Source organism: Amblyomma mixtum, chromosome 6 (genome assembly GCF_055824585.1).
Source record: "Amblyomma mixtum isolate Tamu chromosome 6, ASM5582458v1, whole genome shotgun sequence".
Taxonomy (NCBI): Eukaryota; Metazoa; Arthropoda; class Arachnida; order Ixodida; family Ixodidae; genus Amblyomma; species Amblyomma mixtum.
Window position 1 is genome coordinate 156,980,248 of NC_143017.1, and position 22,763 is coordinate 157,003,010.

General features: G+C 47.0%; 1 protein-coding gene across 2 annotated transcripts in view; it reads left to right on the forward strand.

Annotated features, from left to right (window-relative positions):
- Positions 1-1,017: 1,017 nt before the first annotated feature.
- The window catches only part of LOC149340918 (histone-lysine N-methyltransferase 2B-like), a 56,975-nt gene continuing 35,229 nt past the window's right edge, over positions 1,018-22,763 (forward strand). The window contains exons 1-10 of one of the 2 annotated variants that reach the window (XM_089549851.1): positions 1,018-1,215; positions 4,117-5,374; positions 8,759-8,932; positions 9,467-9,649; positions 12,944-13,030; positions 13,870-14,034; positions 15,805-16,633; positions 18,426-18,473; positions 19,027-19,591; positions 21,176-21,286. In XM_089549851.1, coding sequence (XP_089405977.1) covers positions 1,048-1,215; positions 4,117-5,374; positions 8,759-8,932; positions 9,467-9,649; positions 12,944-13,030; positions 13,870-14,034; positions 15,805-16,633; positions 18,426-18,473; positions 19,027-19,591; positions 21,176-21,286 — 3,588 coding nt within the window. In that variant the 5' untranslated portion in view covers positions 1,018-1,047. The remainder of the gene's footprint in view (positions 1,216-4,116; positions 5,375-8,758; positions 8,933-9,466; positions 9,650-12,943; positions 13,031-13,869; positions 14,035-15,804; positions 16,634-18,425; positions 18,474-19,026; positions 19,592-21,175; positions 21,287-22,763) is intronic. The other variant, XM_089549852.1, reaches the window with a different exon arrangement.

The window sequence follows — 22,763 nt, forward strand, 5'->3', positions numbered from 1 at the left end:
GGGCGCTACCGCAATGGAATTAAAAAATCACAGCATCTGATCTCCTTTACACGCCGCGAGATTACCTGCCATTGCGTTGCGGACCGGATTTCCATAATACGCAGCATGCGCAACATAAGTGGACAAGCGCGTTGCACAGCTTGGTACGATCAACTGGGTTAAAATAAAAAAAAGTTCAAAGATGACATTCTTCTACACTGTGTTGGCAACTATGGTAAAAACAGAAAAGAAAGAACAACAATTTTGGTTTTGGTTGGTTGCCGCACTAGCAGACGACATCCAATCGATAATTCGGTGGCGCCGGGTGAAGGTATAAGCATGCGTCTCACTAATTACTGCATATATTCAAGCAAACAATACTGATAAAAGAGCTCAAAGATGAAAGGCAACGAACCAAGATATGCGTAAAACATCGGTTCCAAGCGATGCTAGCGAGCGTGCTTTTTTCGTACCCGATCAAACCGAGTGAAAGACAACACAGCAGCTCAGCTTGAACACTTCAGGCACACAATCTGTACGCTGTGCGCTGACGAGGAGTCAGTAACGTCTTGCTTTAACTAAACCGTTTCTTTGTTTATTTTATCTGAAAGAAAACTGCGACCATGCGAAGGTTACGTTCAGAACGCTAATTTCGTTTCTAAAGTTTGTTAAAATCCGAGAAATAATCTCCGAACACGGTCTTGCACACTGTACGCCCGCCACGGGCACGATTTCGTATTTCTTCAAGTCATCGAAGGATCAACAGGCCTGAAAACATAAACGTTGTTTTACCGCAAGCGAATAAAAATACTCCCAAACATTGAATATGGCGCGAAGCTGCGCAAGGATACAATAACGTTTTCATAGAAAGAAAAAAAATGGGTTAAGGGCGCTGGCTATATTGTTTGACTTGATTACGGCAGCACACCCTAACGCCAATAAATTTGCAGGCAGTGAAAGAGAAAATTATTTCTCAAGACGGCTATCTAAAGCGAACTCGCACTTGAAACATTTGGCACTACATTTTGAAGCGCAGAGCCGAGTGAGGTCGCGATAGCACCATCCAAAATGGCGCGACTGCGTTTCCCTGGGTGTCCGGGGCAGAGAATTGGAAGAAATGGTGTCACTTTCGAGGACAATAAGAATCGTCTGGTGTGTGATCCATCGTTAAGTGCTGTGTCAAACCTTCAGAGGAGTTATAACTGTTTTTATGAGCTGTTTGGACCGTCAGATGAGGTAGGTACTGCCTTACGACACATTGCGCATTTGAGGTTGCTTTGCAGTGTGATCATAATGCTCGGTTTCAACCCTTTATTGATGATGTGAACGATCCTTCCGGCTTTTCGATTAATAATTGGCTTTTCGCCTAACTTATCGGTACTTGATATTAGTGCTGAGGGCGTCTTGAGTGCCGAAAACGGCTTAACATGTACTTAGGCCTAGGCCTGATCGGGCCAGCGCCGTCCGTCGCTGCATCGTTGTTTCAAAACTCACGCTTTTTAACTTTCTGTGATGATGTGTCAGAGTAGATCGTTCGAACGCATGTCGTATTTTGCTCGTGTACTTTGCAATGTCTCGCCGTGGGGTGGCTTCGAGCAAGGGGAAAACGAGTATTTTTGATCAGACGAGCTTGCTTGGCGAAGTCGTGCCGAGTAGCAGCCTGGGTGCCCCTAGCGTGCCTAGCCGTTTCCCCCTTGTGATCGCGGCTATTTACACAACCTTTCGGCGACCGCGGTAAGTGAAATACGCTTCGCCGTGAATGTCATCTGGACACGAGGCACTGCTGGCTACACGTTGTTTGTGGTGCGAAATAGCGCGAGCCAGCTCGGCGAAAACCTAGGCGCGCGCATTCCGCGCTGACATTTTGTGTGTTCACGATGTCCAGTTTGCGCGGGAGCCTGTGGCGAATTCAGGTTGCCAATCTTGGTGACAACGGCCACCCATATTCGTAGTTCGTCACTCGCCCCAAAAGGCGTTTACTCAACGGGCGAAGTATTTGTTCCGCCAGGATTACCGTTTTGTCGGTCTCGACGTGCGGCGCTGATTTCGTTGTTGGCCGTGTGGGCTGTACCGGCCGCCGCCGTACGTGTTGCGCGATCGGGTACTATTCTTGATAGATATATTTTTGTTCCGTCACAATGTCGACTGTCTGCCGCGATCAGCTTAAGTGTTGACTGGAGAGGCGGCGCTGACTTAACCGACCGCTTTGCTCTGATGGATTGTGATCTTTTTCGCCACCCCCTGCTCGCAAATGGGGGGGAGTCGTGTTGTACTACATACGTTGAAGCACTCACGTAACACGATTTGAGAGCTGCAGTGCGCTTATTTTACGCTTGCTTCTCGTAGTTTGATTGATTTCCTCGGCGGGCACTGCCGCGATTCGCTAAATGGACGACGGGCGCGACGCTACGCCGTGCGAGACACCGCGCATGCATGACGACACGCTGTTGCGGTGGAGGGAATAAGCTTGTTTGCTGCCATGTCGCCGGCTTGTTAAAAAGCGCTGCGGTGCTGCTTTTGGAATTTGGCCTGCCACCGCTGCGGGCACAGCTTCCAGTGTGCGAATTTAACACGGATGATGGCTGCAAGGTAGTAGCCCGTACGATGTTTAAAAGCAGAGCTTTAAAGGCTGTCGTCTCGACGTTGGTGTGTCGCGCGAGCTGTCCGATGGCTGTTTGTTTTGACGGTAGTTCGCTAGCGCTCGCCAGGTAGGGCTCCACAGCGTGTCGTTCGTTTCGCGTTGTGCTGTAGTCTCTGTTCGCGCCGTCCTGGCGGTAATCCACTGTGTGCCTTGGAGTTGTGTGGTATTTCATAAGCTTTTAACGTAACGGAGTTCTGCTCGGTTGCCATTTGCTTGGGGATTGACAGATATCTGCCCTCTCATGGGATATGAATTTATTCTGCCGTTTCACCTTCGTTTTAGTGGTGTATAGCGTTTATTAAAGTGAGGATTCGTAGTTGTGACGTGCCATAATGGCTTTCTCTTGCTACCGAGGTGTTGGGTTTCAGTACTTCTTGGGGCGGGTATTTTGAGGACAGCTGTCACTTTGTCAATAAAAGGCTAAACTTCGATAATAAAAGGCTAGACTTCGATTCGTAGCTCTTCTGTGTGGCATCCAGAATTTATATGCTTGAGTGATTAGCGAATTGCTCGTCACAGTGGTGTCTTCGTTTTAAAATGATACGCAATAATTATCTGACTGCATGTTTTGTCATTAACACGGCATCCCTTGTCGGTATTGCTGTATGTGTACTTCAGCTGAGCCGCAGTTGCATGCATGAACGTTTGTGTATGTCAACCGGCCTCAATATGTGTTTGGTTTCCTGCGATCAAGGCTGATGTTAAATCTCCTATAGTGGTGTTTTAAATATTGCTAAATGCTGTTTACATTCCCTCTCATCCTGTTGGTAGATTGTTTGTTGGTGCGCATGTATTTCAGGGTTGCGTTGGTTTATTTTTGAAGCTGTGCTGTGAGGTTTCATGTTAAACTTGACACATTATGATTTTCCACTCTTACACTGTACCACCATCGTGTAAATAGAATGAACTACAAGGAGTGTAGACATTGTCTTCTATGGTTGGATACAACTCAGTAACGAAGGGGCAGATGCCCCTCAAAGGAGACCCTCCATGGAGCCAATGGCGTTGACCGATTTTTATGACACTGCGATTAATCCGATTAAGCTGTGGTTATTCTCCATTCATCTGCCATCCCCTGCTGTCCCAAAAAAGGGATCGGTCAAGGGGGGAGACGATCGCTCGACGCCATTGGCTAGAGGGGTTCCTTTGAGGGGCATATTGCCGCTTCCTTCTTGAGTTGTGTCAGACTATAGTCGGTCATGATTTACATGACCTCAGTCCTACCGCCACCTCACTCAACCTACCTCGCCGCCAGGTGTGAAGAGGCACTGATTGATTGATAGAGGAGAGTATAAAGACAATCCCTTTTGCTTGATGCACCTTGTGTACATTAAGAGCATAAGTGAGGTATGGTATCCCTTGTAGTTTTCCTTTCTTTGCTATCATTGCAGTGCATTAATAATAATGGAGGGTAGGCTGTTTCATGTGTTGTCGAGGTAGTCGCTTTTACTCCTTGCAGGTTGAAACCAGTTTTATTGCTTTTGCTGCTGTTGCAGGATGACGAGTTCGAGGGTTTCTCAGCAAGGGACGTCCGGAAGGCCATCCAAAAGTTGAGGCATTACAGTGGGGATGCTTCTGAACCGTGCCACAAGGATGAGCTCATTGGTGACACTGTGCCTGTCAAGCCTGCCGACAAGCTCACGGGTCGCAGCAACCTGCCGCCAGATCCAGGTGGTGGCCGACCAACTGACCAGCCGCAGGAGGCTGTCACCACCAAAAACAGCCGGCTATTGGCCCCTAAATCCTTGCCAGAACGCCGGGACACCAGGGAGAGGAGAAGGGTGTCTGGCCGCCATGCAGCGCAGCGCCTTTTAGACCGTGCCAAACGGGGCCGTAGCAAGGCCCTGCCAAAGAAGGAGAGTGCGGAGAACCGCAATGGTGCCCTGGCCACACGGAATGGCTGCTTTCAGCTGCCTACAGTCAGTGCGCGCTCGTCGAGGCGGATCATCCCACGCAAGCGATACCTCGAGGACAGTGAGGAAGAGGTGCCACAGCAGCTTCATGTGCAGAAGAGGAAGAGTGTCGCATCACAGCTGCCAGCTGTTCCAGAGGATGTGCCAGCGAAAGATTCTAAAGATGCTGACGGTAAGCTTGCCTCGCAGGAGGATGGAAGCAGGGAGGAGCACAGTGCAGACAGGACGGATGACTCGAGTTGCCAGCTTGAAGTGGAGCGCGGTGCTGAGGAGGGGGATGCTGGTGCACGTGTTGGCCTGTTCGACCAGCCGCTTGTGGTGCAGGGCAAGCGGCCCTGGAAACCGTCGCTCAAGGTGCAGCTTCGGCTTTCAGAGGCCAACTTTGGCTCGCCTTTCACCTTCAAAGGCAGTCGGACGGGCTCGCAGACAACCTCTTCGGCTGATTCTACCAGGGAGTCCATCAAGCGGGACATGGTGTCACGCTATGCTGAGATCATGGCAACGCGTGAAGACGGTCCGTCAGCCGAGGTTCCCAACTCACCGCCTGGCACAGCACCTCTGGAGGATAAGGTGGCTGCCAAGATTGCACGGCTGCTCAAGTCGCAGTGGGAGAACCGCCTGGGCTCGGGGGGTAGTGGCCCGCGGCGGAATGTGGTGCTGCGGAAAGCGCGGTTGCGGCTCAGTCAGCGGACGCTTAAGAAACTGCGGCAGCCGCTTGAAGAGAGTGCAGAGGAAAGTGTTGTGTCAGAGGTGACGCCAGATGTTGGAGCAGAGGAGATTGCCGAGTCTCCGAGGAAGCAGCGCGAACGGAGGGTTCCACCTCTGAATGGCATGAAGAGAGGTGAGGCCAGATTTGGGGCAGCAGATATTTCCTGATGGTCAAAAGACAAGATTGCTACCTCAGATGCTTGTGCACTTTGCAGATATTGACACATAGTGAAAAGTTTTCGGTGTTTGGTGGGCTGTCGTCTTTCTGATTCAAGCACTGAAACCTGTCACCAGAAAACCTTGATTGGGTGGTTTAAGCATATTGTTAGCTGATGCTGATGCTACAGATCAGTTTCTTTTCTGAGAGTTTGAAAGGAAAAAGCAAATCCTGTGTAATATTGCCAAAAAAAAGAAAAAAATCTAGGCTACAGTTTTTCTCCATGCTTTAAACCACATTTAGAGGTGACCAGCGCTGAAACTGGTGGACAGATCTGATGCACTCGTACATGTCCAAATGTGTGTAGGAGGCAGTTCTACTTGGTATAACAAGGTGCGGTTTCTTGGCACTGTCTACTTTCACATGTTTCCAAGGCACAGACATCCACTAGCTCTGCTGAAGCCATGCCTGAGATTGCTGTAATGTTTACATCTGGCAGGGTATGCATCGGGCATGGGGTGCACTACGCTGCAGTGTCGTCTCATTTCCATTAAAGACTTAGTGGCCATTGCTGGCCAAAGAAGAAAAAAGAACAGCATGATAAATGTCTCGTGTACATCTGGAAGGTTGCAGCTTCTAACGTACAGCCTTTAGAGGCTCTAATGTACAGCTATTTAGAGGAGCTGTTATAGCATGTGTGGAAGTGCTAACCTTTGGATAGGGAAGGACCAGAGCTCTCCTTACCTTCACGAGATTCGGAACGCAGGGGATACATTTGCGAGCTGCAGGGCTTGGCCCAGAGGCAACCCCCCCCCCCGGGCTCTAAAGTTTTGACAAAGGGTGTACTATAATCCAATACAACTGAAGGATGAAGGGGTGGCTGCTCCAAAGGAGGCTTTCCAGCCAACGGCGTCGGCCGATTTTCATGACACCACAGTTAATCCGATAAAGCCGTGGTTAATCCCTTTTTATCTGCCACTCTTTGCAATGTCACGTTAGCAGGTCCAGCCATGACGTCATCAGAATCGGTGGACGCCATTGGCTGGAGCGTCTCCTTAGCGGAGCATCTTCTGCTTCATCCTTCAGTTGTATCAGACTATAGGAATAGCTAGGGAAAGCAGGAACTGAAATAGGGTGAAAGGCAAATTCTGGCTCTTCATCAGCTCTTGGGCTTTCATTTGCTTTGAAAAAACTTTGGCAGTAGATGCATGATGGCGCAGAGCCTTTTCATGCTCAAGGCATGTTACAGTTCCAAATACATGCTGTGGGACTCGAGTGACATTTAGACGCAGTCGTTTGACCCGTAAAGGGGCACCATACTGCCACCCACATGTTTGGGACATTTAGATCTGCTGCCATTGTGATGCAACGAGGGTTGGGTGGTACAAAAAAAAAGGAAAAAGTCACTAGCATGCTACCACATCCAGACTTAGTAAATTACATTCAAGAAGGGAATTAGCAGGAATAGGTTAGAGACAGGAGCAGGCATATTTCGAGTCTGCCCATCCTGCTGTCCGAGCATGAGTGGCTGCTCTCTGTAAAGAGTGCGTTGTTTGATCGGAGGCACAACAAAGTTTTCAGCATCTGGAACTAGAGTGGACATGGAACCTTGCAGTGAGGCAGTGATCCTTGAAAATTAGAAAAAAAAAATTGTTTTGAGGAAAGTGTGCGGTAACTGTCTGACTTCTCAATGGAAACCTGAACTGCTCCCTCAGGGAAGGGATGAAAGAGGGAGTGACAGAAGGAAGAGAGAAAAAGTGCTCTAGTGGAGGGCAAATTAGTGCAGCCATGCTCTCAAGAGATACAGTTGACAGCACTCCATATGGTACCGCCCAATTAGTCGTGCATCGACAGCTGTTTGGCATTCTCAAATGAAAGTGTATGTGTTTAAATGCTGAGTGTCTTGCCGGAAGCTAGATGCTTCTTGTAGCAGGGCTGATCAGTGTCGCGAGCTCTGTCGTTGGAATGTAAGATTAACAATGCTTTCTGTACTGCTTACGTTTGTGTTCGGAACTGGTCGTTAAATGTGTGCTGTGGGATTATTGGAGAGTCTTAGCTAATATGATGGACCTCTATGTCCTGTAAATTTGATCCATTTAGGATGAACTTTTACATTCACTTCTTGAATGGTGTCTTTTGTGGAATCTCTATTAGAACTTTCTGTTGTCGTCATTGAATGTTGGTGACTGTTCCACTGTTCGTTCATTTTGCGTTATCATTGCAATGTTGATTCAACAGCTTCACCTTTGCTGTTGTTCTTGAACATTGTATCACATGTTCTCTAGTTGTATGCATTCATGAATTGCAAGTCAACACGAATGCTTTTGTACATTCAGGTGATCGGAATAGCCAATTTTGGTGTTGGTTTAACAAAATGGATAATTGCTTGGGTCTCTACAATGCAGAGATATGAACAGAAGGCAGCAGCTGATCACGAAACACAACCGGTGTGTTGTAGTCTGATACAACTTGACAGCAGAGCGGCAAAAGCACCTCACAGGAGGCCCTTCAGCCAGTGACATTGGCCGATTGTCATGGTGACATGGTTAATCTCCTTACATCTGCTAGCGTGCCATAGCAAGGGGCTGGCAGGTGCGAAGGGATTAACCATAGATTAACCAGAATAACTGTGGCATCATTACAGTCGGTCAACACCATTGACTGGAAGCTGCCGCTTTGTTGTTGAGTTGTGTCCGACTTTAGTGATGTAACATCAATGCACGCTCGTACGAGGTTGATCGTCTGGATTTAACTCGTCTATTAGTAGAAATATACTACCTCTTCATTTCAGCAAAATTTAAGCAGGGTTCACATTGTTGAGTATGTTTGAGAGGCTAACATTCTCTGCACAACATTTTGAAATGGCATACCATAACCTCTCTGGTAGTCAAATGAATATCTGGTCTGCAACAAGACACTTGAAACTTTGCGAACGTTAGTTGCCTGATGTGTCATTATGCAAACAGGCGTAACGAGGAGTTCGGAAGCTGTGTCACTGCACTTGAAGCTGTTGCTTGAAAGTGGCACGTCTGGCAGTAGTTGGTGTCACTGCTGGTCGCTTGCTCTCTCTCACTCATGCTAGACAGTGATTCATTGATGTCGACAATGTCACAACCACTACAAGCATGTGTGGGTGGCAAACACAAAGGGAGACGCTGTCTGTGCAAGGTTAACAAGCTAGAGCTGCTGTTGTGGTGATGAACTTTGAGGTTAGGTTCTCTGTCAGGCAGTAGCTGAGAGGGGAAGGAAAGGCATGTGTCGGAGCGTATTTTTGCTAATCTGGCTGGCTGGAAAACTATCGTGGTGCCTTTGTGCTTCTATCGAAATTATTCATTGTTATGTCCCTCTCCTCTGCTCCAGTGACAGAGAAGAGGTCATCTGTGGCTTCGAGCGAGTCCAGGTGCAGTGTCTGCCAGCAGTACAAGCGTTCGGCCGAGCTTTCCCTCCGGTACGGCCAGTATGCATGCCGCTTCTGCTTCCGGTTCTATGCTGCTTTCCTGAGGAAGCCCAAGAAGTTTGTCTGCCCCAAGGATGGTAAGCTATCGCGTTTATATGTAGGATGCTCTTAGTTGTCATTGTTGGATGTTTCGTTTTCTTGTTTCAGATGTCTGGCCGAAACTTGTTCTAAATTTCCATGGAAAGTTGTTTAAACTCTTTGTTGAAACATGTTTTGAACTTTTTGATAGCGTTTGTTTTTAGTTTATTTTTAAGTTGCAGTGGAACTTGCTTCAAGCTTGAAGCTGCTTCTAAGACCTGTGTCAGGCTGCAGAGTTTATAATCCCATTTTGAGAACCTGCAAAGCACTTGTTGTATGCAAATAACCCTTGTCTCCAGTGGGTTGAAGAGTCGTAATGGTTGGTGTTGAATGGTAGCACTGGAAGTATGCACGAGTGTCAATCTACCCTATGCAGTCGAACGCGGTTATGTCGAACTCACTTAGATGGGATTATTCTTTATATTGCCACATGCATTGTGGCATTATCCCCCTTCTACAAACTTCAGTGTGTAGAAGGGTTGCAGTAAACTAAAATTAAATCATCATGTCTGTGCACATCTCCCGCTCTTTAGGAAACTGCAATCTGGCACAACCGTCCAAGTGCAAGGGCTGCCTGGTGCATGCGTGTTGGAACCTGTTTGACATCCCGGCTCCCCTGAAGCATCGCATGCAGCGGCACCTACGGCCACCCCGGTGCGGGGACGGCCGGTCACGGAGGCTACCACGGAAAAGGAAGCTGTCCGAGGATAAGACGCGTAAGTAAAATCGGATATGATTGGTTTCGGGTGGTTTGTGACATCTGCTCTGTGGCACCATCGCATAACATCAGTGCGGTGGGTACTTGTTAATCTGAACTTTTCTAACTTGGAGTTCCTGTTAATTAGATGGTACAGACCCTCGTGTGTTTATTAATGAAAGGAAACAGCAGGTAATTTTAATGCATTAGTATATGTAATTGTTAATTCAGGTGGGTCCGACTGGTTCCAGCCGGGGAAACACTACAATGCCCTGGCTTGCCTCTGGTCCAGCGGTGAGCGGTTGGGCACTAATAATCATCGCAGTTAACCAAATAATTGACTAATAGTGATAAACAGTGGCCGAGTGGTTCCGGTCAATGTTGGTGGCCACTACAGGTTATCACGTGCCCTCATATCTTGGCGGCTGCATCCATGCAAAAAGACCTTTTGCATGCCACCCTGTCTCGAGTGTGTTTAGCCGTTCAAGCAGTGTATCTACTGCTTGCCCTGATAGGCTCTCTTTAGTTCATCCACTTCATAATTTGAACAAATCTTTGATTTTGAACTGTCAAGGTTCAGATGGGTTGTGCTGTTATAATGCTTCCACATAGGCCCTTTCCATCCCGATCAAGCCTGGTCACGTTTGAAGTTCCGAGCCTGCTCCACATGGAAGGCTGCTAAATATTCCCACTTGGTCCTGATTGGAGCGTTGTCCTGCTGAACGACTGGTGGTGCTGCACATTTAGGTTGTTGTATACATGATGGCAAACAGATTTGTTTGTTAGAAAGAAAACTGAACAAGAACACTTGTGATAAAAAATTCCGTGGCTTTGACGCAGCCACAGGAGGTTCCATCGCACACGTACACCAAACGCCGTATCACCAGCCCGAGCATGTGGGTGCTATGTTTATTTACTGCCTAGGCAGGCAGGTGGCATCGAGAGTATGAACACAGTTTGGGAAATCAAGCTGCACTGAAGGGATTAAAAAAATGTTTTAAAACTTTTTACCTTTTATAGAATACCTTTCTGCATGTTCAATTTTTATTTTGCATTTGATTGTCTCCTGAGCACGAGGGTAGCAGCCGTTGATCGCGCTTCAGGAACTGGATTGTGGTCGAGCAGGATCAGGTTCAATCACGATTGAATTGGCTGTGTAGCAACACTGTTTCTGCATTGAATTTGATCCCGAACATTCGATCACTATCAGAAGTTTCCACATGCCGGCAGTATTACAGCGCTCCCTGCTAATATCTGTGTCGCTACTGCGTGCTACCAGGAGCAAGTGTTTATGGGCTAGTACCATACTGCGTTAGAGTGCCATATTTGTACTATGCTTGCAAGTGTCGGAAGTCCATGTCCATGAGGTGTCTGATGCTGCCTCTTTGATGTGATAAAATATCCCCTGCTATGACTGTTGACATCCCAAGAACTCTTTACTTACTCGGCTGTCAGCTGCTGAATGTGGTTAAAAAACGTAGCGCACAGAAAAGAATTTTTTTCGCAGCCATTCATGCAGTGCGGCAAATGGCAAGGCGCATTGACCGGGCACCTTGCCACTGTAAAGCATGAAAGCGCACATGTACAAAAGGGCCATTACTGTGGTAAAGTTAAACCTGGATGTAACGAACCTTCATATAGTGAATTCCTCGATATTACGCAGTTCCCCAACGCCGCCCCAATTGAAGCGTGTGTATTTGAGACCTCCATGTAACGAAGGTGTTGCGGCGGTTGACCTTGATATAGCGAACTCGCTACGCCAACTGTCTGTTAGCTTGTGCTGAGTTGCGAAATTTGCCAGAAAAGTTTCTTGACCATGAAGCACAAACTGACATGAGAGGAACGTCTACGATCAAAATGAGTGACTGCAGTTGAAACAACGCATCGTGCTCCAGCGCCTTCGGCGCATCTCCGCTTATTTTGCTTTTGGAACATCATATCAAGTGGCACTACAATAGTTCATGCTCAAAAGCAGCTAAAAATAATAGGGAATTGCAAAAAGAAATGGCACGAGCTGTGCGCATCCATCGCTACCGCACGGTTGCCACATGATTCCGGGGCTGATAGTTCTCGCGTGTCAGGAGTGGGGGTGGCGGAGAGTACCGATGACGCAAGACGAATAGTCCGCTAAAAACAGTGGGCAGACCGAGAGCGGCAACATGCAGAAAGAAACGTGCTTGTGTGACCGCTCGGACTGTCCTCAAGCTCATCCGCGGTGCCCTTGCCTCTCCTACTTTCCCCACCCCTCTCGTAACGGCGTTGTGCGAGCTGCGGCGGAAGTGGTGGCGGCTACTACTTCAGTTGCGAAATCAGCGCGATCACGGAACGTTTCTCCGCATTTATGACCTCACGTAACGGAGTTTTCTGTAAATTTTTTCAAGCCTACATATATTTCTTGTTTTGGTTTCCGTCCTGCATAGTTTTTTCGAGTTTTCTTGCGAGAACTGCATATAACGAAAACCTGGCTGTATCAAAAAATGCCAGACTTTTTTCAGTTTCATTATATCCAGGTTTAACTGTATTTGCACTTTCGCATTCCCTTTTGCTGGTGGTATGCATTGCAAATGCATGAGGCATTTGCAATGCATACCACTTTGGATTTTGTTCCCGCTGCTGTCCGTATTAACAGGACAAAAATACATGGGTCCCATTGAGCACCGTACATTTTTACCCCTGTCCATTGCGCGGACTGCGAGTTTCCATATTAATGAGGCGTAACTACATTGAAAAAGTTTGGTCCCTAAAAAAATTGTCTATAGTTTGAGCCGTCCATTTTAACGGAGGTGGTATTAACGAGGCACGACTGTACATTGATGCACAACCTCATGAGCTATCTTTGTTGATTCTTGTATGCAAAACAGACACCTTTCATATGGTAACAATAATGGATTTGATGTGAAAGGCTGTGTAGGTGACTGTATTTTACCTCACAGCAATGGACATGGTGATAAAATTAAAAATGGGACATCTGCGAGCATCTGTGGCGATGATTGACCAGTACTGACAGTGGACATTCGCCTGCTGTAAAGCAGCTTATTGAATCTATGGTAATTTGCATCTTTGGCTGAGGTGGCAAATTAGTTGTACGTCAGAGGTTGGCGAGCCTTTGTGATTGCCTCCAAGTTTTCGAGGCAACTTCCATTGTTATGACTGGCTTAAACAATGCTCTACTGCGTAAAATAACACCTTTTCTTGCCATCCTGCTTGGTTGCAGTGGTTGCATATCTGAGGCTGTCTTCACTGGTGCTGTACTGCGAATGCTTGGGATTTCATTGCTCGTGACTGTGCTACTTTGTTCCGTTAATTCTTGCAGGCTCCGAGAGCTTCTCAGAAATGCCAAAGCCTGTTGTTTCTAGTCCAGAGGATTCCCAGGATACCCTTATTTCCAGCGGTGATTCGAGTAAGTGACACATTGTCACCACCTCCCTCTCTTGGGTTGCACTTTAGGTGGCGTGTTTCATTCTCATGTTTCTGCAGTGTGATAGGTTTTTATACTAATACACTGCTGGAGCCAAGTGGGGTGCCTTAAAATAGGCCTAAAAGACCTGTGGAGCCGTTATGCGAGAGTGTTAGGTTTGTTTGTCTAGTCTCTTTTGGAGTACATAATAGAGCTGTTGGATGCGTTCTATGAAAGAAAGGCTTTTTCTTTTTCTTGTTTAGCTTGTTGAGCTTGCTACAGGGCCCATGCAGGAAACGTGTTGTTCACCAAACTGCAGTGAATGTGACACAACTGAAACTGCTCAGCTGAATAATTGAAACAAGCTCATGTGGCACTTGACTACCCCGGTACTACAGTTGGATAGTACTAATCAGTACCGGTATCAGATATTTACTATCGATAGAATGGTGGTCTAGCATTTTTTTTGTATGCTGCTTTAGGAAGGGTTTCTCTTGCTTTAATTAGAAAGGATTCTAATTTTTGGCTTTCTTTGAACACGGCAAGCCTGAGGCTGTGTACTCTGGTGTGCAGTGGCTTCATTTCCTATCTGTGCTCACTTGTTCTAGCTATGCACTGTTCATGGCATTATGCTTGCCATAATACCATGAGCATAAGCATGATGCCATGGTGAAATGCGTACCTTTATTTCAGTCACCTTCGCTTTAGCTTTGGCTGGCTGGCGTAGGTATGAGCTGTTGCCATTGTGCCTGTTCTAAGCCTCCAGGCCAGCTTCTTTGTTGACGTGAGTTATGTGGCTGTTAGAGACGCTTATGCCTCCTTTTGCTGAATGTCTCTTGCAGTCAAGAGCACCCATGGGCCACGCATCAAGCACGTGTGTCGTCGAGCGGCCGTTGTCCTAGGGCAGAAGCAAGCCACCTTCTCCCCGGCGCCTGCAGGCCGCATCAGTCTCAGTGCTCTCTCCGAGGAAGACAAGAGCCGGCTCGCCGTGCACCACTCGTCGCAAGGTGAGAAGTGATGCAATAGGCTTGACTACCTGCGCATACAAACTGCACATAGTCTACTGCGGAACTCGAAGTGATTGTTAACACAACTGTGTTGGGGTATGTCTAGGCAGCGAATGTGGTTCCTTGTCACTTATAATTTTGCCTTACAAGTGAAGCGCGGATAAGGGGACAACTGAACACGAAGGACTCCGTTTTTTTTCAATGCAACAGAAAACTTAATATGCGAGGTGCTGAATTCTGCAGTGTTTTTGTTATAAATTCTGTAGAGGATTTTGGTCAAGAATTTTTCGATGAGTGTGTGCACCTGTTCCCAATACTGTATCTCGGTACCTGAAACCGTGGTTAACAAAACAAGCATGGCAGCGATTGCGCTGCAAAAAAAAGTTATGAACTAAGGATTAATGTAGTCTCAGCTGCCAGACGGTAGTTAGACAGCTTGAGTATAGTGTAACGTCCATTTGAATTTTTGCACCCAACGCTTGTTTTGGCACAGTGTTTTTAGACCATGGTTACTGCTTCAGCCATGAAATGCAGAACAAAACATTGTTGCGGCTTCTATCAACAATAGCTCGCAGCGCATCATTGGTGATTCAAAGGGAGTGTTGCTTTTCATCGAAGGGCGCATGCATGGTCATCGTGCGCACAGTACGTGAGGCGCTGGCATGCAAGGCAGGGCTTTCCTCAAGAAAAACGTTTAACCAGCTGAAGCGTGTTTGTCAAGATTATGAGCGGATCCTTTGCTGACAGCTATTGCCGGCATGTGGCAGACTGCAGCTGGGTGCAATGTACCCTGATTTGTTTCAGCTTACAACCCACAGGAAGCAATGCACAGATGTAGAAATCGTAACCACCACTGCAAAATCGACCACAGTGGCTGTATGCGGTCATACTTACTGCGTAGCTAGTTGACAAAAACGCGATAATCAACAGCACAGTGTGGCGTTTCGTGAGAAATGAGTGTGTACTATTTCACACAGGTGTAGTGTTGCATGAAATACATTAAAGCACAACTGCTGCTCGCATGTTTTTGAGGATCCATTGGAGCGTACTCATACACTTTATGACAGCATACAACACACCGAAGACCACACTCTCGCCTTATCGTCGCTGATGTATACATGCGTGAACTTGATCAGCAGTTTGTTCTGCAGTCTGCAACAAGATGCAGACACACGCCCCCATCCAAATAGTGGGGGCAGGGCAGCCTGCATTTGCATGTTGCCGCTCTGGCCTCTTATCTGTTGACTTTTGGTTTTCGGTTTCCAGCTGAGTTTCTGGTCTTTGGAAGTTTGCAAGTGGCGCCCTTGATTCTTGGGGTTGCAAAGACGTCATATGGCAATTTATTTTTTGCATGCGCTTTGAATGTGAAAGGATTTCGGGACTTTCATGTGCGGTTTTCTCAGCAACACAGCTGCTTTTCCGCGTAGAAAAAATGTTGGTACGGTTCCGTAGGCATGATCTCTGATTCTTGCTTAGTTTGATAGTTCCCTTTAGTGTCCCTTTATGTGAGTAGCATTTTAGTGAGATGCATTCGAATGGTGGCATACTCTGATAATGGCCAGGTTTCTATACAGGATGTCGCTTCAGCTTGTTTTATGTGATTTTCAGTGCCAAATTAAAGTTATAAAATCTATGCTTCTTTGCTGTTGCAGTGCTCAATTCCTACACTGTAAGGAGCGATATTTTTCATCCATAGCCTCATGGCACATTTTGGTCAGTTGTGAGTAGTCCCTCTAGGTGTGACTTCTGTTCCTTGCCTGCTGTTTGCAGAGGAGGACTCCTCTCCTGAAGTGCCCGAGCGAAACCGGCGCAAGGATGACGGCAAGAAGAGGGACGATGGTGGCCGAAGGAGGGATGAAGGGGGTCGGAGGAGAGACCACGAGAGGAGGGGCGGTGGCAGCGGCGGTGCGGCCGGCAGGGAGCACGACGAACCTCCGTCACACGAGAGGTCGCGGCGGAGCAAGGAGCACGACCACCAGCACCATGGCACAGACCACCAGCACCACAGGGACGAGCGTCACCACCACAGGCAGCAGAGTCAGGAAGAGCGGCATCAAGGGCAGAAGCAGGCAGATAACAGCAGTGCTAGGCAGCAGCATGAGTCTCCGGATCGAGGGCAGCAAGAGCAAGGCGAGGGAAAGGATGGTGGCGGAGGGGACAAGGTTGAGGAGAAGAAGCAGGGACCGGAGGAGAACGGAGAAGTCCTTGGGGAGCCGGAGACCAAGAAGAGGAAAGTGGAGGAGGAGGCGGAAGCAGATGGTGGCCCGAGTTTGGCTGAGCAGCCCAACCAGCTGACAATGCAGGTGAAAGAGGAAGACGTCAGTGAGGAACAGGGCACGCTGACGCTACAGCCGAGAACGGAGACTCCAGATGGTGCTGAGAAAAAGGAAGAACCCCCCGAGTCCCCGATGGAGGCCCTTGCATCGAAAGGAGAGCAGGAAGAGGCGCCGGCAGACACTTCATGCACCAGCAGACCGCTGCGGCGCAAGGTTGTTCGCTATTCGACACCTGTGACCGCGTTCCTGAGGGTGCGCAAGGGCCGCTGCAACCGCTGTGCGGGTTGTCTGGCGGAGGACTGTGGAAAGTGTGCCTGTTGCCGGTCAGTGTCTCCAGTTACTCTGTAGGGCTGTGACTTTTGTAGTTCCATTTATGTGGAAAACAGGTTCAGAGATGAGATGTTCATCATCCTGCACTGTTAGGCCACTGTGTGCTTATAGATACAGTAGCCAACCGATTTTTCGGACTCCAATAATCCGGACTAGCGCGATATTTCGGACTTCGCTGAGGAACCGTCGCGCACCTCATAGGAACACCTGCATTTTCACGACCGATATTTCGGACTTTGTGGAGTCTAAAAGTTAGAATTTTCGGACTACAATAGACACCAACAATATTGCGGTGGTGGTTTTTCAACCGAAAGTTCGTTATTTCAGCCTACTATAGACGCGAGCGGGCATCGCTGTCACAACCAACCCATTCCCCGCCACCGCGAAAGGCGCCATCTTGGATTTAAACGGAATCGGCCCATGATGGGCGCAATCATGCAGGCTTGGATAGGCTTGGCTATTTTTTCTCCATCATTGCCATTCGAGATAATGAGATGCTCTCCATTGCCATTGAGATGGCCTACAAAGAGTGCGCGATCGCATTGAAAACGGTACAATGGGACAACGAGACAGCTGCAGCATCCGCCGCGGCTTGGACGGCGCACCCTGCGGTGCGTGGCAGCAAACGCGGTTAAGGGGGGAGGGGGGACTGCATTTGGAGGCGCTCGCTTCCGCTTGCGTCTTTTCATGGGTTACCCATGGCTTGCCTCTCGGTCTTCGCGAGCGTCATTGCCCCATGCAAACTGACTGTTCTTGCTTCGCGCAGCAAGTGCATTCATTCGCGGCATGACTGTGGCCACGTCACACTATCTGGTATCATGATGTGATAGGGTGCGGACATGAAGAAAGCATGGCCATGACTCAGATAAAGTCTATTAGGTGGAACATGGCGGAACAGTTCATGGAACTACATAGAACTTGTAGGCGGAACATGGGAAGTGGCGATTTTCGTGAATTTGAAAGCCGGTTTTTCGCAGAAAAGTTTATTTTTTCAAGTTCACAGATTTTTCAGACTGTTCGAATATTCGGACTATTTTTCGCATCCCACCGGGTCCGAAAAATTGTTCGGCGACTGTACACATTAACCTTGGTTCCAGCAAGTGTTTCGTCTTATCTGGTGCTTTTTTCTTGTATGTGAGTCTTAAAGAGGTCATTTCAGTTATGTGATTACTTTTGTGCAACTCCTAGGCAGTGCTTCTCTGTCCCGCATGCACACATTGCATCACACGTCACAGTGTTTAAAATGGCCAATAATGCCTTCTCTTTCACCACAAACACCCGCTGGTGTGGATCAGAGGTAGCTTCAATTGCTGTTGGGACACAGGATTCAGTGACTGAGGTGGGACAGCCTCTGGAAGCTTGCTGAGGGAGCGTTTGAGTGGTTGAAAGTTGACAACCCTAGGAAGGTAGCACTAGGTGTTAGGTGATGGAAAGTCGATGTTTCATTGTCTGGCAAAGACTTGCCAAACATGTTGATCGCACTTTGTGTAGAAATTTAGTATGCATTCATTTCTTTTATGAAATGCTGAATTGCTTTAAGTAACAATTTAGCATTTTTTAGTAGCAAGCAACATCTTGTTTACTTTTGCAGATTAGTTTTGTGGAATGTGAATGCAAAAAAATAGCACTGGTATGAAAGCGCATGGCAAGAATATATCGAAACTCAAAACAGCTGCTGTTTCTGAGTGCTGGTTGACCTATGGCTTTCATGGCTGAGTGTTTTGGTGTGCCTGTCGCGATTGCTGTGTGTTCAAATCTTAAGCAGTGTCTGCGGCCCATTCACAGGGACAAGAAGAAGTTTGGAGGAAAAAATCTTCTGAAACAGGCCTGCCTGTGAGTATCCCTTATTATTCTTAGTGTTTGATGCATATTGGCAGCTTTTTATCTTAATCAATAAGCACAAGGTAGCCGACATAAGGAAGTTTAATATGAAGAGAATTGAGCATGCTCCTAAGAACGGAGGTAGCCTAAAAGCAGTGAAGAGGAAACTAGACATGGGCACAAACCAGATGTATTCATTAAGAGGCAAAAAGGGCAATGTTAATAGCAATGGGGATGAGATAGTTGAAGTAACTGAAGAGGTTAATGACAGAGGCAGTAGCACAGACCACTGGGATATCCCGCCAGTAATGAAAGAGAAAGTAAAGAAAGGTTTAGGAGCAGTTGTAAAGGGGGAAAGCAACTGGTGAGTTGCTTCCCCCTTTCCCCATCACATTGCCGTTCAGTGAGAAATGGATGGCATTCAAAGTGAACTCGATATTAACCTTAACTTTTGTTGAAAATATCAGTGTCAGTTGCCCCTGTAAGGCTGGGGACAGTGCGAAAAATGTGAGGTCTTTGTTGGCATACGTAGATAAATACTTATGGCCCTTTTTTGCTTACCCAGGCAAAGGCGATGCGCAAACTTGAGCCTGAGGCCAGGGTGTCCAGCTCCGCAACCCGAGACAGGTGTCGCGGACCTTTCGTCCCAGCAAGGTCAAGCCAGCTCCTCGGAGCCACCATGCAAAATCAAGGAGGAGGAAGAACCCAAGGATCCATCGAAGCCCAAGAGGCCAAGGAGGGTAGTGCGGCCAAAGCCCGTGCAGACTTACAGGCCCAAGCTGGACAAATACAAGCGGCTGCTGAGACGGAAGGAGAAAGACCGGGCCAAGGTCAAGGCAACTGCGAGGAGCCGGCTCACGAAAAAGGGGAAGTCTGTGCGGAAGGCCCCGGCCGACTGCAAGACGGAAGTGCCATGCGGGGAGCCTGAAGAGGAGGCGCGGGACAGGAAGGAATGTGCTTCTCTGGCTGGTGTTGTTGCAGCCGAGCAGGAGGCAATGAGCCTGGGCAGTTGGGAGAACAGCAACAGCAGCAGCGTCAACAGTGCAGTAGGTAGCAGCAGCACTAGCAGCAGCATTGCCACCACTGGCAGCAGTGGCATCGGTGCGAAGGAGGCCAGGCTGCAGGCAAAGGTAAAGATCCTTGCGTGATGTCTGTAAAATGCAGCAGGTATAACTCTTATTGCCCTAAGGGAGGACGGGGGTCTTAAAACTGACCTTTTTATTAGTGGCTAGAATCTTATGAAATTTTGCACACAGATGTGTTTTTCTCTTCTGATTTCAAAAATGTAGCCATAATTGAGCTGGTGGTCTTAGATCAAAAGTTATCTTGAATTCTAGAGTGTAATTGGGTAATTTCTTACGCAGCTTTAATGAACTTTCTCATTGCATTTTGTTGCTTTTAATTGCATGAATTGATAGCCAGCAAATTCCCATACCCGATGACATTCTTACTTTTTTTGTTTAGGCCACGTATAGGTAGCAGTTTACAGCTAGCTTAACGAGTTGCAGAGTAAAATACTGCAACCTTTTGCTCTCGATATAGTATATCAGGATTACATGCCTTTAGAGAAAAACGAAGAATGTCACCGGGTATGGCAACTCTCTGGCTATCAATTCATCTAAATAAGAGCAACAAAATGCAATGAGAAAGTTCATTAAAGCTGCGTAAGAAATTACCTAATCACATTCTAGACTTTGTAAGATCTAAGACCACCAGCTCAATTATGATTACATATTTGGAATCAGAAGAGAAAAACACATTTGTGTGCAGAATTTCATGAGATTCTAGCCATAAATAGAAAAGCTAGTTTTAAGACCCTCGTCCGCCCTTAAGTTTCTATTTAACTTTGTGTGAATGCTTGCATTGAAACTTGCATCAAACTTTGCATGGAAACCATTTTTGTTAAACAAGTTTCTTTGATTTAACAGTTTATCTTGGCGGGGCAGTTTTTGGTCGTGTTTCGTAAGTATAATGATGTGCAAAGCCCAACTTGTGGGAGGTGCTTAGTCGAAGAAATTCTCTGTGCATCTCTGTCCATTTGGGTCAGGTCAGATTATCTTACAAAGGCTACTTTTGCAAAGGCTACTTTTGGAGTCTGTGTTAGTCTGTTCATTGAAATGTGTGGAGCTCAGTTGGAAGCCTTTTGAATGCAGACAAATAAGGTGAGATTGAATTTAGCTGGCTTGAGTTATTTGATCACACTATGATATTGATGACATTGAGTTTAGCATTCCTCTCTTAGTTTGTGCAGTATGTTGGTGAAATTGCATTTCGTTCTGCACAATGGCAACTATGGCCAGAGAGCACTGAAATATGTATGCAGAATTTTATGTATGTTTTGTGTGTATAGAATGCATCGAATATAGAAAGCTGGAGAAAACGGAATGGTTCTGTAAAATATTGCCACTTTGTTCTTGCAGTTCTTGCACTAAATGCTGCACTACACCTAAATAACCAGCAAATCATGGCAAGGGTGATGTTACAGTTTGTTCAGAGGAATCCCGAGGTGTGGTTATGGCTCTGCCGCATAGCGGGATTTTGCGGGCAGGTTACACTGAGCCACAAGTTTCAAATGCAGAACTTTGGAGGCCTTATATTGCAGTGGTTGCAAACAGCTGAAAGGTTTATTCCCTGGGCTGATGGCACGTATGAACATGCCATGCTGTTTGTAAGCTGAGGGTGTGGCTCGCCATGTTCTTGCCCTCTCTTCTCAGCTGTATGCGCCCCTGGTCCCGAAGGTGGTGGACCACCCATTGTCTTCTCGGCAGCTCAGCAAGAAGTCTGTGGGGCATGGAAACCAGCCGCTGGTTCAGGCCTTATTATGGGTGAGTGCCCTTCAACGTGCATTGCAATGCTCTTCTCATGCCAGTTGCTTTGTGGGGTCCTGTGGCTCACCTTTGTGCATGCTGGAGGATCTACAGCTAACACAAGGTGCAGCGGTATTTGGCTCTCTTGCTAAAAAAAAAAGCGATATACATCGGGTGTCGGATGTTTACGGCGCACTTTTCTCACGCCATGGTTGGTGAGCAGATGACCAGGCTTGCACTCACTTGTTTGTTTTGGAAGCAATTGCTGGGCGCTTGTGTCAAGCTTCACTAGGACTGCCTAAGCCGGGGCTGCATGCTTGCAACACCATCGTCGCAACACTTCAGAACTTGTCTAGTGAATGCAGCCAAATCAAACAGACCAGTGTTGTGGCTGAAAACTTCATTTTAAAGGGGGATGAGGGGATCGAAGGCAACTTTTCTATTTTTCGACTTAGAGTGATGAAATTTGGCACACTGGCTTAAAACAGCATCAAACAATCAGATATAAAGTTTCACAATGACAGCTTTAGTAGCTTCCCTTTTATCATTGTTTATATGTTGTCTCATATTGCTTGCTTGTGGAAAGCCTAGCATGACAAAAAAACAAGCTACAGGTCTGTAAATGCTTTTAATATTTACTAAAGTGTAGTGTAAATCAAGACTCTCTTAATTTTTCTTTTTAATTTCTCTGCTCTTTTTTACAAAGGACACAATATGCACCTTCTTTTATGTTTAGAATGTATCATGCTCTAATTACCATGTAATAAAAACATGAGAGCCTAAATGGTAAATCAGAGACTGTCTTGACGCAGACCACATTTCAGTGATCAAAACAAAACAAACATAGTAAAAATCCCTGCACCCATTGCAGTGCTGCGCTTTCCACGAACAAGGTATTAAGCTCGAAACAAACTTTCAAGAAAACAAGCCAGAAAGTTCCAAGCTAGCACACACTGTCTATGTGTAGATGCCGACAAATATATTTATTTGGAGCGCTTAAAGTTTATTTTTGGGTGAAATATTTCAGTACAACATAGAAACAGTGTTGGAGATGCCAAAAAGTGTACTTTTCAAAAATAAACTTTTTTCGCGATTTTTGTGATCTGATCCCCACATCCCCCCTTAAAGGGACAGTGAGGAGAGCACTATCAATATTTTTTTTATAGTAAAATCAGATAGTTCGGCATTTCATGGCTTTGTTGCCACTTGGCCGGCAGTGAAAGATGCATTTATTTCTAAGAAATTTGGATTCGAAGTTGAAAAATTTTTTCGCGCTGCTCTGATTCAAACTTGGGATTCTCTTGTGACGACACAGGACTCAGTGACGTGAAACATGACGTGTACATGACGTAACGCAGACTCCGTGATTTCTGGCGGCCAGCAAAGCGGCCAAGCAGCAGCCGAAAAGAAAGCTACCGCCGGCCGCACGTTGAAGGCACATATCGGCTATTGCGGCCGTCGCTACAGTCGCTTCGCTTACGTTTGCACCGGCGTT